The sequence below is a fragment of the Carettochelys insculpta genome, chromosome 1 (assembly GCF_033958435.1).
Source record: "Carettochelys insculpta isolate YL-2023 chromosome 1, ASM3395843v1, whole genome shotgun sequence".
In the NCBI taxonomy this organism is placed as follows: Eukaryota; Metazoa; Chordata; order Testudines; family Carettochelyidae; genus Carettochelys; species Carettochelys insculpta.
The window spans coordinates 24,838,810-24,852,000 of record NC_134137.1 but is presented as its reverse complement, the minus strand read 5'-3'; the positions used below and the strand labels follow the sequence as shown (position 1 = coordinate 24,852,000).

The 13,191-nt window shown below is 39.6% G+C and overlaps 1 protein-coding gene across 8 annotated transcripts in view; it reads left to right on the top strand.

Moving 5' to 3' along the window:
• The window catches only part of DLG2 (discs large MAGUK scaffold protein 2), a 1,656,639-nt gene that overhangs the window by 1,033,069 nt on the left and 610,379 nt on the right, over window positions 1-13,191 (top strand). For all 8 annotated transcript variants that reach the window (XM_074983573.1, XM_074983537.1, XM_074983550.1 and 5 more), the window contains one exon: window positions 5,535-5,588. In XM_074983573.1, the coding sequence (XP_074839674.1) occupies window positions 5,535-5,588 (54 nt within the window). The remainder of the gene's footprint in view (window positions 1-5,534; window positions 5,589-13,191) is intronic.

The following is a 13,191-nucleotide window of genomic DNA, read 5'->3' as shown; positions in this document are numbered from 1 at the left end:
GGCCAATCAGTTAGCGACTAAGAACCAAAATATCTGTGGATAAAGTGCAAAGATCCATGTATTATAGATTATTTTTATCAATCTATCTTTAGATTCATAGACAGAGCAATAAAAATAATATCTAATATGTGGCTCAACGCCCTCCCCCTTCCCAGAGCTGGACACTCACAGTGTCCCCTTTCCCACTGCTCTAACCCAAGCCCCGACCCCTCCTTCAGAGCCAGGAACTCCCAGCTCTAACCCAATCCTCCTTCCCCCCACTCTAACCCAATGCCTGGGACTCACCGGTGCTGCTGCTGCCTAGTGCTTCTGCCTCCAAGTGCTGGGGCAGATGTGCAGAGCAGTGGTGAGAAGCCCCTGTGCGCAGCTCTGAGCAAGATCCACATTTCACTGATCAAAGAGGTGCATGTGCCATGAGAGCCAAAGGTTGGCCACCCCGGCTTAGGTTCTGTAGCTCAATTCTGTTGCAAACAGTCTGGGTAAACTCAAAATACATTTTAATTTGAAATTTTAGGTTCTGGAATGCTTATATGTATATGTAAACTAGAATTTTGTGTGTGTGGCAGTGTGTTCTCACACAAGTAATTCTCTGTGCATGTGCTTGCTTGCATTCTCTCTCTCTCTCTTAGGCTACGTCTACACGTGCACGCTACATCGAAATAGCTTATTTCGATGTAGCGACATCGAAATAGTCTATTTCGATGAATAACGTCTACACATCCTCCAGGGCTGGCAACGTCGACGTTCAACTTCAACGTTGGGCAGCACCACATTGAAATAGGTGCTGCAAGGGAACGTCTACATGCCAAAGTAGCACACATCGAAATAAGGGTGCCAGGAACAGCTGCAGACAGGGTCACAGGGCGGACTCAACAGCAAGCCGCTCCCTTAAAGGGCCCCTCCCAGACACAGTTGCACTAAACAACACAAGATCCACAGAGCTGACAACTGGTTGCAGACCCTGTGCATGCAGCATGGATCTCCAGCTGCAGCAGCAGCAGCCAGAAGCCCTGGGCTAAGGGCTGCTGCCCACGGTGACCATAGAGCCCCGCAGGGGCTGGAGAGAGAGCATCTCTCAACCCCTCAGCTGATGGCCACCATGGCGGACCCCACTATTTCGATGTTGCGGGACGCGGATCGTCTACACGTGCCCTACTTCGACGTTCAACTTCGAAGTAGGGCGCTATTCCCATCCCCTCATGGGGTTAGCGACTTCGATGTCTTGCCGCCTAACGTTGATTTCAACTTCGAAATAGCGCCCAACACGTGTAGCCGTGACGGGCACTATTTCGAAGTTGGCACCACTACTTTGAAGTAGCGTGCACGTGTAGACGCGGCCTTACAGTGTTTGTTAGTATTTTTAGCTCTTATAGTTCTGAGAAAAACCTTGAGAAAGTGAATTGAGTTGAAACTAATGCAGTGTTGTCTTTGAGGCTTCAAACAGCCTGAAGCAATAAACCTGAGAGGCACAAAGTGTCCAATTCATCTCAGTGATTTGCTGGTTCTGATACCTAATCATAACTGTATATTCACTTGTCCCGAATGCAGTTGCCAAAATGTGATCTTCCTTTCCTGTTTCTTCCATGTAAAATTTAAGCATGGATCACTGAAAATTCTGCAACATACTAGAAAATGACTGTGCACCAGCAGTGGGAAATACATATTGGGAATATTGCTCTCACTGTATATAGGGAGAGAGGAAAGTAAACAGAAAATGAAGCTTCCCAGAATATTCATTATCACCAAAGTGCCATAAAGTTTAGGTCAGTTCACTCTGGAATACGCAAGTCCTTAAATGCAACTTCAACTACTGGTTTAAATAGTGAGCAGTTGGCTTTTTTTTTTTGTCTACTCAGAGACTGAGAAACTACCTACGCACACCAGTATCCTTATCCTATTTCCAGTTCCACTATCAAATTTTTAGTGCAGTACTTCAGAAGTTGTCTAATCAGTCATATTTCTGTTTGAACTCCTCAAATAACATGTAGTCATGTTGCACCTCAGAGGCTAACAAATGTATGAGTTTTGTGTGTAAGACCCATATTTTTTCTCATCTTTGGATTTAAATATCTTGAGTAATTTTAGAAAAGAGGAATAGAGGAGGAGAATCAAATCCTTTTTGGAAAGATGTGGGTTTAATTTTTCGCAATCCCCAGAGTCAATTCAACATGCCCCTCTGTCACTCTCTCTACCAAGAACCCTGGACCCCCAATATTCCATCTTTCCCAAAGGAGTCCCTGTTCTGCTTTAACTCATTCTGCTGAGCAAGAGATTGCCAATAGAACAAGAGGATTTTTAGAACTCCAGGACTGCTTACTATTAAAATACTGTATTATAGTTCTTATTAGCACCTACTTACTACTTGAAATTTATTGATCTCAAAAAATCTTTCAAAGGCAAATAAGAATCACAAGATCCATCTTATAACCTAGAAAACCCAGGCAGAGTGAGTAAGTGATTTGCCCAAGGTCATACAGCAAGTCAAGTGGCAGAATTGGGAATAGACCCAAATATTCCTTGTTCCCCGTCTCAAGTCTGGTCTGTTTGACAACACTGGAGGAATGAGCATTTTGCAAGATGACATTCTCTTCCTCCTATTAGCAGCATTTGTGAAGCTGAAGCACCTATCAACAGAAGTCTGAGTTCCTAAAACAGAGCCAAACATGTTCTCTGATTACCTCAGCTTCTCTCAGTGTGACTGTCACCAAAAGGAATAAGGCCTTCCTACAATACCAAGAAGATTGTCCGTAGTTCTTGAAACAACATAGCCTCTCATTTGAAGGCAAGTTTTATGTTTGGACATGTTCCATTGTCATTACAAGTTACATGGTTACAGATGCAATTGAGGAATTCTGCAAAGAAAGTCAACATCCTTAACCAGTTTTATTTTATAATATCTCTATGATGCTTCCATCATGTGCATTGTTTTCCTGCTGAGAAGCTTCTGAAAAGTATGCTATTCTGACTTACATGCTTCCAGTTTCCATCCAAGACACATCACACCATTGTTAGTGTGCAGCCAAGCCACAGGATACAACCATATCTTCTCCAGTTCCACTGACAGAGACAAAAACCTGCAAAATCTGTATCACCTGGTGAAGTAAAGAAACAGATTGACAGAGCCAGATGAGCACCCAGAAGTCACCTACTTCGTGATAGGCCCAACAAGGAAAACAACAGAACACGTCATGTCATCACCTGTAGCCCCCAGCTTAAACCCCTCCAGTGCGTCACTGACAACATGCATCCTACACTGCAACATGATCCCTCACTCTTACAGGCCTTGGGTAACAGGCCAGTCCTCTCCTTACAGGCAGCTGCATAAACTCAAGAAAATGCTGAAAAGTAGACACATACTGTACCACAGAAACACTAACCCAGGAACCTATCTCTGCAACAAACCCTGTTGCCAGCTCTGTCCATGTGGCCGGACAAGCGACACCATCACAGGACCTAACCACATCAGTCACACCATTAGGGGCTCATACACCTGCACAGCCACTAATGTAATGTACACCATCATGTGCCAGCCATACCCCTCTGCCATGTACATTGAACAAACCAGAAAGTCTCTGTGCCAAAGAATGACTGGACGTAAATCTGACATTAGGTATTGGAATACACATAAACCTATAGGGGAACACTTTAACTTCCCTAGACATTCAATAATGGATTTAAAAGTAGCCACCTTCTCCAAAAGAATTTTACCAGAAGATTACAGAGGGAGACATCTGAAATGGAATTCGTTTGTAAATTTGACATGTGAACTAGGCCTTAACTGAGCTCTCAACTTTCTTATGCGTTACAAGGGCAATTCCCCCACCTTTTTGATATTCACAGGAATGGGACACATCATACTTAATTTGCTTCATCTATGGGTCCTACTAAAGGCTGGTGACCCTTTTTTCCTCCTCCTCCTCCCACCTCCCCCACAGCTCCCCTGCTATATAAACCCTGGATTCTATTTGTCTACTCCAGTCATCTGAATAAGTAGGTTTTAGCCATGAAAGCTCACAACCTAATGAATTTGTTAGTCTCTAAGATGCTACAGGACTGCTTGTTATTTGTGTAGCTACAAATTAACACAGCTAGCCCTGTAAGCCTAAAATTATTGATTTTTTTTTTAAAATTAGGGACTTGAGTTATCTGTGAAAGTGGAGAAATCATGAAACAGGCTGCTGCTTAATTCAATTTGTGCAGAAGTAAAACCAGGATTTAAATGAGATCTAGAGGCTAACATCAGTATTGTCTTGAAAAACATCTTCTTTGTATCAATAATATAGACAAAACCATTGATACATTCACAAAAGCTGAAATGAAATTGCAGGTAGATGTGGAAGGTCTCTACTTTTAAATGCGGCAGTTACATATTATAAATCTTACCTACATGGCCTATATCTGAAACTATAGTAATCTAAATAAAAACAAGATTCTGAAACTTGTATATATTACTTTAAGATGCTTAAAAGTACAGCGGGCCACTGAGGATAACTGTATGGAAGATGGGAAAAGTTATACTCTTTTCTGATATTGAAAACTTGTTTTTCAATGCCAAACCATACAATACTGTAACAGATAAAGACACATCATCAGCTAAATTGAACCAACTTCAGAGTATCCAAATCTGTGTTGTTCTCAGTGTATTCCATCTGATTGGATAATTGTGTAAAATGAAATAATTCTAGCAAATGTTAAATGTGATTGCATATAACCTACAACTTCTCCTTAGATAGAAGTTATTCTCCTACATCATGAAATTGAAAGGCTAGAAACCATGTGATTACACGAAAGCACTCAAATTTACTACATCAAGGCCCCTTTCTTGCAGATGGCAATGGTGGGGGTTGCTGCTTTCTGGGCTATGATATGCTTGGCTAAAAATAGTGACTTAATAGTAGAAGCGTGTTCAGTGCTTCGAGTGAAACTTAAAACTTCTTGAAACTTGCCTGATTGTGGGCTATTTGAAATATTCCTGAATCTTTGCAAATCTGATCCAAATTTTAAAGCGAGCTTTTTTGGATCAAACCATGGAGGATGTGCAGGGATTTTTTTTCAGATTTTTTGTGTAAAAACTGATGACTTTGGGAGTGTTTATGCAGTGTTTTGCTAGGCAATCTTTGATTTACTCAGATGCAAGACTGGGAGATTGTATATCATTGGGAACTGAAACAAACCAACTCAAGTTTACACAGTCCTGTGACCCAAGAACTCCTGTTTCCTATTGCACTAACCCGTAAATGTGTGCTACTTGTGCATTTAGTGCCTAATTCAAAGAGCTTTGAAGTTAGTGGAAAGATTCGTAATGACTTGGTGAATGTTGGATCAAGCTCTTAAGGCCTGATCCTGCAAGGTACTGAATAGTTCCCACTGACCTCAAATGCCACTGAATTCAGCAATACCCAAGGCATGCACCATTGTTTCTTATGAGTTTTGTGGGAGGTAAGAGGGCTTGCTCTGAATTTCACAATAGTGTGGGTTCAATATTTAATCATTTCAAATATTTAAAGTGTTTTTCCCCTTTCTTTTTTTCTCAGGCTAGTCCTGCCCCTATAATCGTCAACACAGACACGTTGGACACAATTCCCTATGTGAGTATGACTTTTTTCTTTATATGGCTGACGTTACAGTGTGATCTACCTTGATTTCCTCCACTAGTAAAATTCACTTCACTGCATTATCAGATAAATAGAAGGCTAGTTAAATGTATACAGACAGGCCATGTCTACACTACAGTAATCTGTTGACAGAAGTCACAGTCAGAAGAGATCTACTGACAAAAGTTGACAGATTACGTCTACACATAAAAGCAGATCGAAAGAACAATCCACTCTTTTGACAGAGAGCAGCCAGACTGCCCAGCCCTCTCTCAACAGAACAACTGACTCTAAGTCCTGCCTGTCAACAAAAGGGCCCCAGAGTGTCTACACTGCAATTTTATCGACAGACTCTATCGAGAGAAGCGTTACTCCTCAGTGTAGAGAGGGATAACACTGTCGGGGAAAGTGTTCTGTTCTGTTGAAACTCTTGACAAAATGCCTTTTTGTGTATAGACACTCCCTGAGAGAATGAGGGGCCAAGGAAAGTCGTAGGGGACATGTGCATTGTAAAGCTGGAATATCTCTGCTGTATTCCAGAGATAGGTGGGTGATGGTAAGCCGGCAGAAGCACCTGATCATTTGGAGCAGGTGTGGTGGGGAGACTGGTTGCAACACAGAGAGGGCTCATTCACAGCAGGGAACTACTAAAGCCCAAGTCTCCCACGCCCTAAGCAAGTGCTGTAGCTACCTGCTCTTGAGTCCATATCTCTCTGGAGCAATGAATATTTTAGTTCTATACAGAGTTGAGCAGCTCTAAAAGAAGAGGCAGAGAAAGGAAGCCAGGACTGACTGTATTCCATTTTTCAATACATTCACTTGGGCTTGCAAATACCATGTTTTGACTAAGCCCCAGTCTCCTTGAGTTCAGGAGGGATGATACACACAGGGTGACCAGGTTCAATCACAATCTTAGGCCTGGTTTACACTGGGGATCAAAGTTGATCCCAGCTACGCAATTCTAGCCAAACCATCAGCACAGCTAGAATCAACGAGTCTGGATTGACTTTGTTCCCTAGTGTAGATTAGGGCTTTTTGGACTCATGCTGATGTCCCTTACTCCATGCGGTAGCGTGGAGAACCATGGTCGACAGCTGAGCCCACAGAGATCGATCATGGCGTGTTGAACCCCTCATAAGTATAGACACGTGCTTACTGTTATTTCTCAAAGGGAATTTGAGGTTCATATGGATCCTAGGGCTTTATATAGGAGTCTGCTGAGCATGGCAGCAGTGTATACTGTGGTTTCTGCTATTTTATGCTTATTCTTGCCTGAAGTACTTACAAGAGAACTGCAGGAAGAGCCTGGGTCTCCTTAATGGACCTTATCCTGCAATCAACTCAAGCATTGTTTTCAGTCTGATTTTAATGTGCACTTCAGAGCAGGAAAGCTGAGTAATTTATTTTTTTGGTTTGGAGTTTGAACTGAAAAACCTTACATGTATAAAACTGAAACCAGATTTTTATATTTGTTTTTGCTGAAATGAAATCAAAAAATCTTATTCAGATAAAAACATTTCTAGTGTTGATTTGAAATTAAACATTAAATTGAAACGATGCTTTAAAATAAAATGTCATTTCAATTCCACATTTGGTATGGAAAATGTCATTCAGTTCAACATTTTGATTCTTTTTAAATATACCACTTCAACATTTCTAAAATTTTTGTTTTCATTTTTTTCTGGGGGATGAGGGGATGGGAAAGAAGGGATTGGCCAAAACTTTAACTTTTCACAGACTTTGTTGCAAGAAGCTTCAGATGCCACCCCAAAGGCACTTCTTCTGCAATTTTACTGTTGTGTGAAAACAAAACAAAGAACAACAAAACTCTAAGCTGTGGGTGGTGTTAATTTATTTTTGTTTACTTTACGAAATTGAAACCTATTTCCAGAGTTCTCACAAAATATGTAGCTATATCTAATTAACCAATTTTATATAAAAAAATTCCCTTACATTTAGCTCTGTTCTTAGTAAATATTTTAAAACATATACATTCTTGTTTTCTACTGTAATTATGTAAACTTTGGGAAAGATACCCAATCTTCCTGATCCCTAACACTAGTTTAAGGAATGTGAATAGCTTAAGAGTGACTACATTTTCCATGTTATTCCATAGATTTTTTGGAAACATTAGAGCTTTAATACTTTTAGGCTTGTTTAGCACAACATAATTGGGCTGATTCTCTTCACTTATGAATGATGTCTGCATACTGGATCTGAGGTTCCATTCGTTAGTAAATGTTAGTACCTGTTAAATTTTATGTGTGGTGCTTTTTGGCACTGGGAAATGGGAACAGGAAGCCTATTTTCTTTATCTATGCCCCTCACTATATTTGGTGACACGTTTTATAAGGAGGTTTCATTCAGTTTGTTTTGTGAAAGTTTGATATGCACATTTAGTTTTAATGGTTTCCTTCTCCTAGGAGTTGGGCTTCATCTGGGCATGGACTGTGACAGGGGTTCTGAAGCTTTTTCTTTCAGAAGCCTGAGCAATATGCTTTTAAAAAGTCTGTGGCTCACCAACCCAACTGTTTTTCTGCATATCAAAGTCAGGCTGGCATTAGGAGCAAGGCAGTTGCCCTGGGTCCCAGCGTACAGAGGGTCCTACAAAGGTCAATTGCGTAGTCTTTGGCTTCAGCCCCAGGCAGCAGCACTCCATGGAGTCAGAGCTTCATCCCCTGCTGGGCTCGGGGGCAGCAGAATTTCAGCTCCTGCTTCACTCTTGGCTTTAATCCTGGGCCCCAGAAAATCTCATAGCTGACCTCCTTGGCAGCTCCTTCCCACTCCAATGTAATTGTGGACCCACGGAGGCTACAGAACACAGTTGAGAACCATTAAATAAGGAGCTAGGGAGGGGGATGAAGATGGAAATAGTGCTCTTCTGGCCTCCAGCTCATCAGGAGATTGGCCCTCCTGTTTGAGTGCTCTGGCAGCACTACAGTCTGCTTTTCTACAGAATGTGGTCTAATTTCACTTCTTCAGATACCCTGATGCTACAATATTATATGTGTCATACATATCAGCAGATAAGGAAATGTAACTTCTGTGGCAGCAGAATTTAGATTTCTCAAATTATATGCCAGCTTTTAGGTAAAGTGCTTTTTGAAAGAAAGAGTCTTTGTTTTAGCATGAGTGAAACATTGGTAGAAGTGAAGATCATGCAGGATAATTACCAGTGATAAAGAACACACCTAAAGAGTCTTCTATTTTGGCTGTAGTTCAGTAAGTTACTTAAGCACATGCCAAAATTAAACATGCAACTAGTACCCTAGTCAGTAGGCATATTCTTTTGTGACTTGATGAAGTGGAGCCTTTGTGCCAAATGTAACATTGCAAAATTTAAACACCAACACAATTGCCATTTCTTGTTGGCCATTTCTCATTTAGTATAACTTCTGGCCTTTTAAGTCTTATAGGGTTCCCAGAAAATGATCAGGAATCTATTGTGTAAGATACTGGAAAATGTAGTAATGAGAAAAAAAATTTAGGGGCCATATCCTTCAAATATTTACATGTATGAGTACTTTAATTGAGAAAATATTTATTCAAAAATGTTTGTCCTCCAGCTTGACAGTATATAGTTACTTGTCCACAATGATTTTTTTAAAAGCCCCTCATTTTTGCAAGGAGCTTGGTGGTATCCAAAGCCTTAATCAAAGTGTATTTCTACTACTTTTGTTTCGTTGAGGTGTAACACTTGTAAAGGCCTCACATGATGTATTTGGAATCAGTGAGAACACTCCATTAGACTTTTGATCAGACCCAAAACTCACGAGAACACTTTTTTTATTTTACCTGGAGTATTTCCCAGGGCAATAAGAACTAATGAGCTGACCAGAAGCAGACTTTGTCTTTTTACCCAACGTGACAATGACTGAAATAGGGAGAGAAACCTCTAGGAGATGAGATAGTATTCCTCCAAAACATCTTTGCCCTGAAACACAGATAGGTTCTTTTTATAGCTTCCTTATTGTCACTGTAAAAAATGTTGCAAATGAGACTTCCTCTTTCAAACTGTTTATAGCAGCATATTGTCAGAGGGTAGTGAAATGCACGTGACCGATAGTGAATGAACATCTCTTGTAGCAATTACTGTGGAACATGAAAAGAATTTTGAGGGACTTGTACAGTTTGATATGAGCAGTGTTCAGGAGGTGGGAAGAGATATGGCAGTTTTACCATAAGAAGACTTCAGAAGCTTTAAGTTTAATTATTTTAACAACAGTTTTATCATTCAGATACATGAGCTATGCAGTCTGTCAGTTAAGTTACTAGTTGACAAAAAAGTACAAATATTTAATCTCTTCTTCCTCCATATAGAGTTAAATCCTAATATTCTAGTGATGCTTCCCAGTATTGTCTTGTCATGTCCTTATGACCTGTCCATCCCCAGTCTGTAGGCATCTATCTATTATCCCTATTTTGTTTGCAGAGCACCTAGTATGCTGGGGTCAAGGAGTATGAGAAAGGATTCTCGGTGTTACAGTAATACAAATAAATAACAATTTAGGTGTTTATATCTGACCAAGCACCTATAATTCTGGAAGGGGAATTGCAATAGTATACTAGGGGGCTGTATCCCCCCTGTTCACTAAGCTTGCCAACACCCCTGTCTTCCCAGGGGGTCAGAGATCTCTGTGGCTAGCTCCAGACTTCTCAGAAGGGTGGGAGTCATAAGGCCAACCTTGGCCTTTCTGGAGCCACCCCTCCCCAGCCCCACTCCACTTCTTCACCACCCCGCCCCCGGGGAGCAGACATGTAATAATGTTGTTCTGTTGCGTTGGAGACAAAAATAAATTATATAGAGAAGGAGATAATTGGTATTTTCAGATAGTTATCTCTGTTCTTACAAGTTTTCTTCCTATGGTTTTTCTGGAGAAAATGATTCAAAGGCCTAGGGATTGTTTGTAGGTAGATACTGCTAAAGACATAGGTATTAAATTCCACATGAACTGAGAGAAAACTGGGTACTTTGGTGTTCATACCATGTGCCATCTTCTTTGATGTCATTGAAAATGTTGTTCACCCATTTAACTGTGATCTATGGACTTTCCATGTGGTCTTCACTCATATTGCTTGGGAATTCTGTTTCCAACAGAGGAAACATAGAAATTACCCTGAAATACTTAAGTAGCTGCTTTCTCTATTCCCCCTCCCCCTCCTCCACCAACAAAGACTGATATCTGTATATGGAACTTGCCTAAACACTGAAATAGGAAGCGTTTCTTATTTACTGTTAGCTCCCAATTTGGAGATTCGTGTCCCACATAACCCTCCACCATGGAGTTAGGAGTGTGACATTATTCTCTGTATTGCTTTCATTACAATAATGCCTAGATTCTCTGCCTAGTATCAGGGCACCATTATGCTAATATATTTTCCTCATCTATTCATCACTCTTCCTACAAACAGGACCACTGGTACAAGTTCATTAAGGAGAGGAATGATTTTTATTTATATTGTTTTAAAACTTTAATTTGCTGTTAACTCTTATTTAACTAAAGAGCTTTAAAAGAACAAAAAAATACACCCAAGAATCTAAGCAACTTTTAGCCCAAATTTCTGGGTTTTTATGTATAGCATGACTAGGAAAAGTTGAGGAAAGAAAAAATTAAATATCAGAAAATTTATAATAAAGAAGCACTAAAGGACATTTCACAATGGTTTCCACTTCAGATTGCCTGTATACAGAATCTGTGTTTGCCTCATACAACTGACAACTAACTCTTGATCAATAGGAGTTGAAACTTTTCACTAAGGCTGTGTCTACACTAGCAAGTCCTTCTGGAAAATCAGGCCCTCTTTTAAAAGAACAAGCGGTGTGTCCACACAAAAATTCACTTTTTCAAATTCCTTTTGAAAGAATGCAGCTCATTTTCTGGAGGCCCTCTTCCTCTCTCAAATGAGGAAGAGCACCTTCTGAGAGATTCTTTCAGAAAAAAGCATTTGTAGATGCTCCATGGGCCCTTTTTTCGAAAGAGCAGTCCTTATGGTGCCAGATTTTTTGATCTCTTGCCCATTCTTTAGAAAGAGCAGATTGCTCTTTAGATCCACTTTTTGTGTGTGGATGTGCTCTTTCAAAAGAAGATCTTCCAGAAGAGTTTACTTTCATATTAGATTTTAAAAAGACACCATGTTATTAAACTACATTATCTTTCATTATTTAAAACATACTGTTTATGCCAGAGGAACCATAACATTTGATGAAAATATTAACCATATTAAGATTTTACCAAGGTGTGTGTAATTTAGTGTTTCGCTCAAGGGTAAAATACCCTTCAGAGCAAGAAAGAATAATGATATGACATTTGGAATGGATGCAATGAATGTGTGATGTGAATTTGGATGAAGAACTAATGGAGGAGAGGAAGAAAGGCCAAGATAATAAAAATAATACTGAACTCTCAAAAGGAAAAAATGGACAGGAACTTAAATCATTAATATTTGCTCCAAAGTGTGATTGAGAAGTCTTAAAAAAATCATTTGCTTCCACACAGTCGTTCTGAGATGCAAAAGAATGACTGTCTATTACCATAACTTCTCACTCTGGCGCACTTTTTTCATGTCAAATCCATAATAGTTTTAGAAAGACATATATAGTTGACAAGATAGTGCAATGTGTTAATTAGGTGGTAACATGAAGACACTAATTGTATACTCATACTGCCACTAACTTCTTCCAAGAAAACCTGTCCTGAGTTAGTAGAAAGTGAGTTTAGATATAAACTTCTGAAATTCTATTACAGGTGATCACACATTAATTCATTCTCTGCTTTGCTGATTTAACATCGGCTCCAAATATATTTATTGATTTAGGCTTCAGTCCCGGAAACTAGCATATGCATGACTGTGGCCTTAATAACCTTGAAAACAATACATTAAAGAGATACAATTTTTGGCTTTCACTCCAGTCATCATGATTCTGATGGAACTCCCTGTTTTTAAAATAATGCTAAGAGGATACTATGGGTATAAAAAAACCAAAAGGATCCCAAAACACAGAAAGGATTTTGATTCAGATTTATTTTAGTTCTCTGATGCCTGTTATTTTTTTCTATCTCACTATGTCATACTTCTTTCTTCTTTTAAAAATATAGCACCTTGAAGAGGAGACTTTAAAAAAAATCCAATGAGTCAATTTTCAAAGGTAACCATATATATACCCCACTGATTTTTTTTCCATAAGGTTTGTGCTTCTAGGTGGTTTATTCACCCTCAATAAATGTGCCCAAACTAAGAAAAATGTTAAACAAATTAAATAACCACTTGTTAGAGGTGTTCAGTCTAACCCTGAGTCTGACTGTACTAACATCAAAAGATAAGCCACTTTTCAACAGCCTTTCTCCAAACACATACATTTTAATTGTAACAAAACAAAACAGCAGAAATGTAACAAAACGATTTATTCAGTGATGAGCTTTTTTTTCCAGTACTCTGTATTTGTAAATGTCAGTCTATGTTGGAAATGAGATTGATTTGATGAAGTGGGTCTGTCCCACAAAAGCTCATTACTGAATAAACCATTTTGTTAGTCTTTAAAGTGCTACATTTCTGCTGTTTCATTTTGTTGGAGTGCAGTCTAAACGGCTATCTCGCT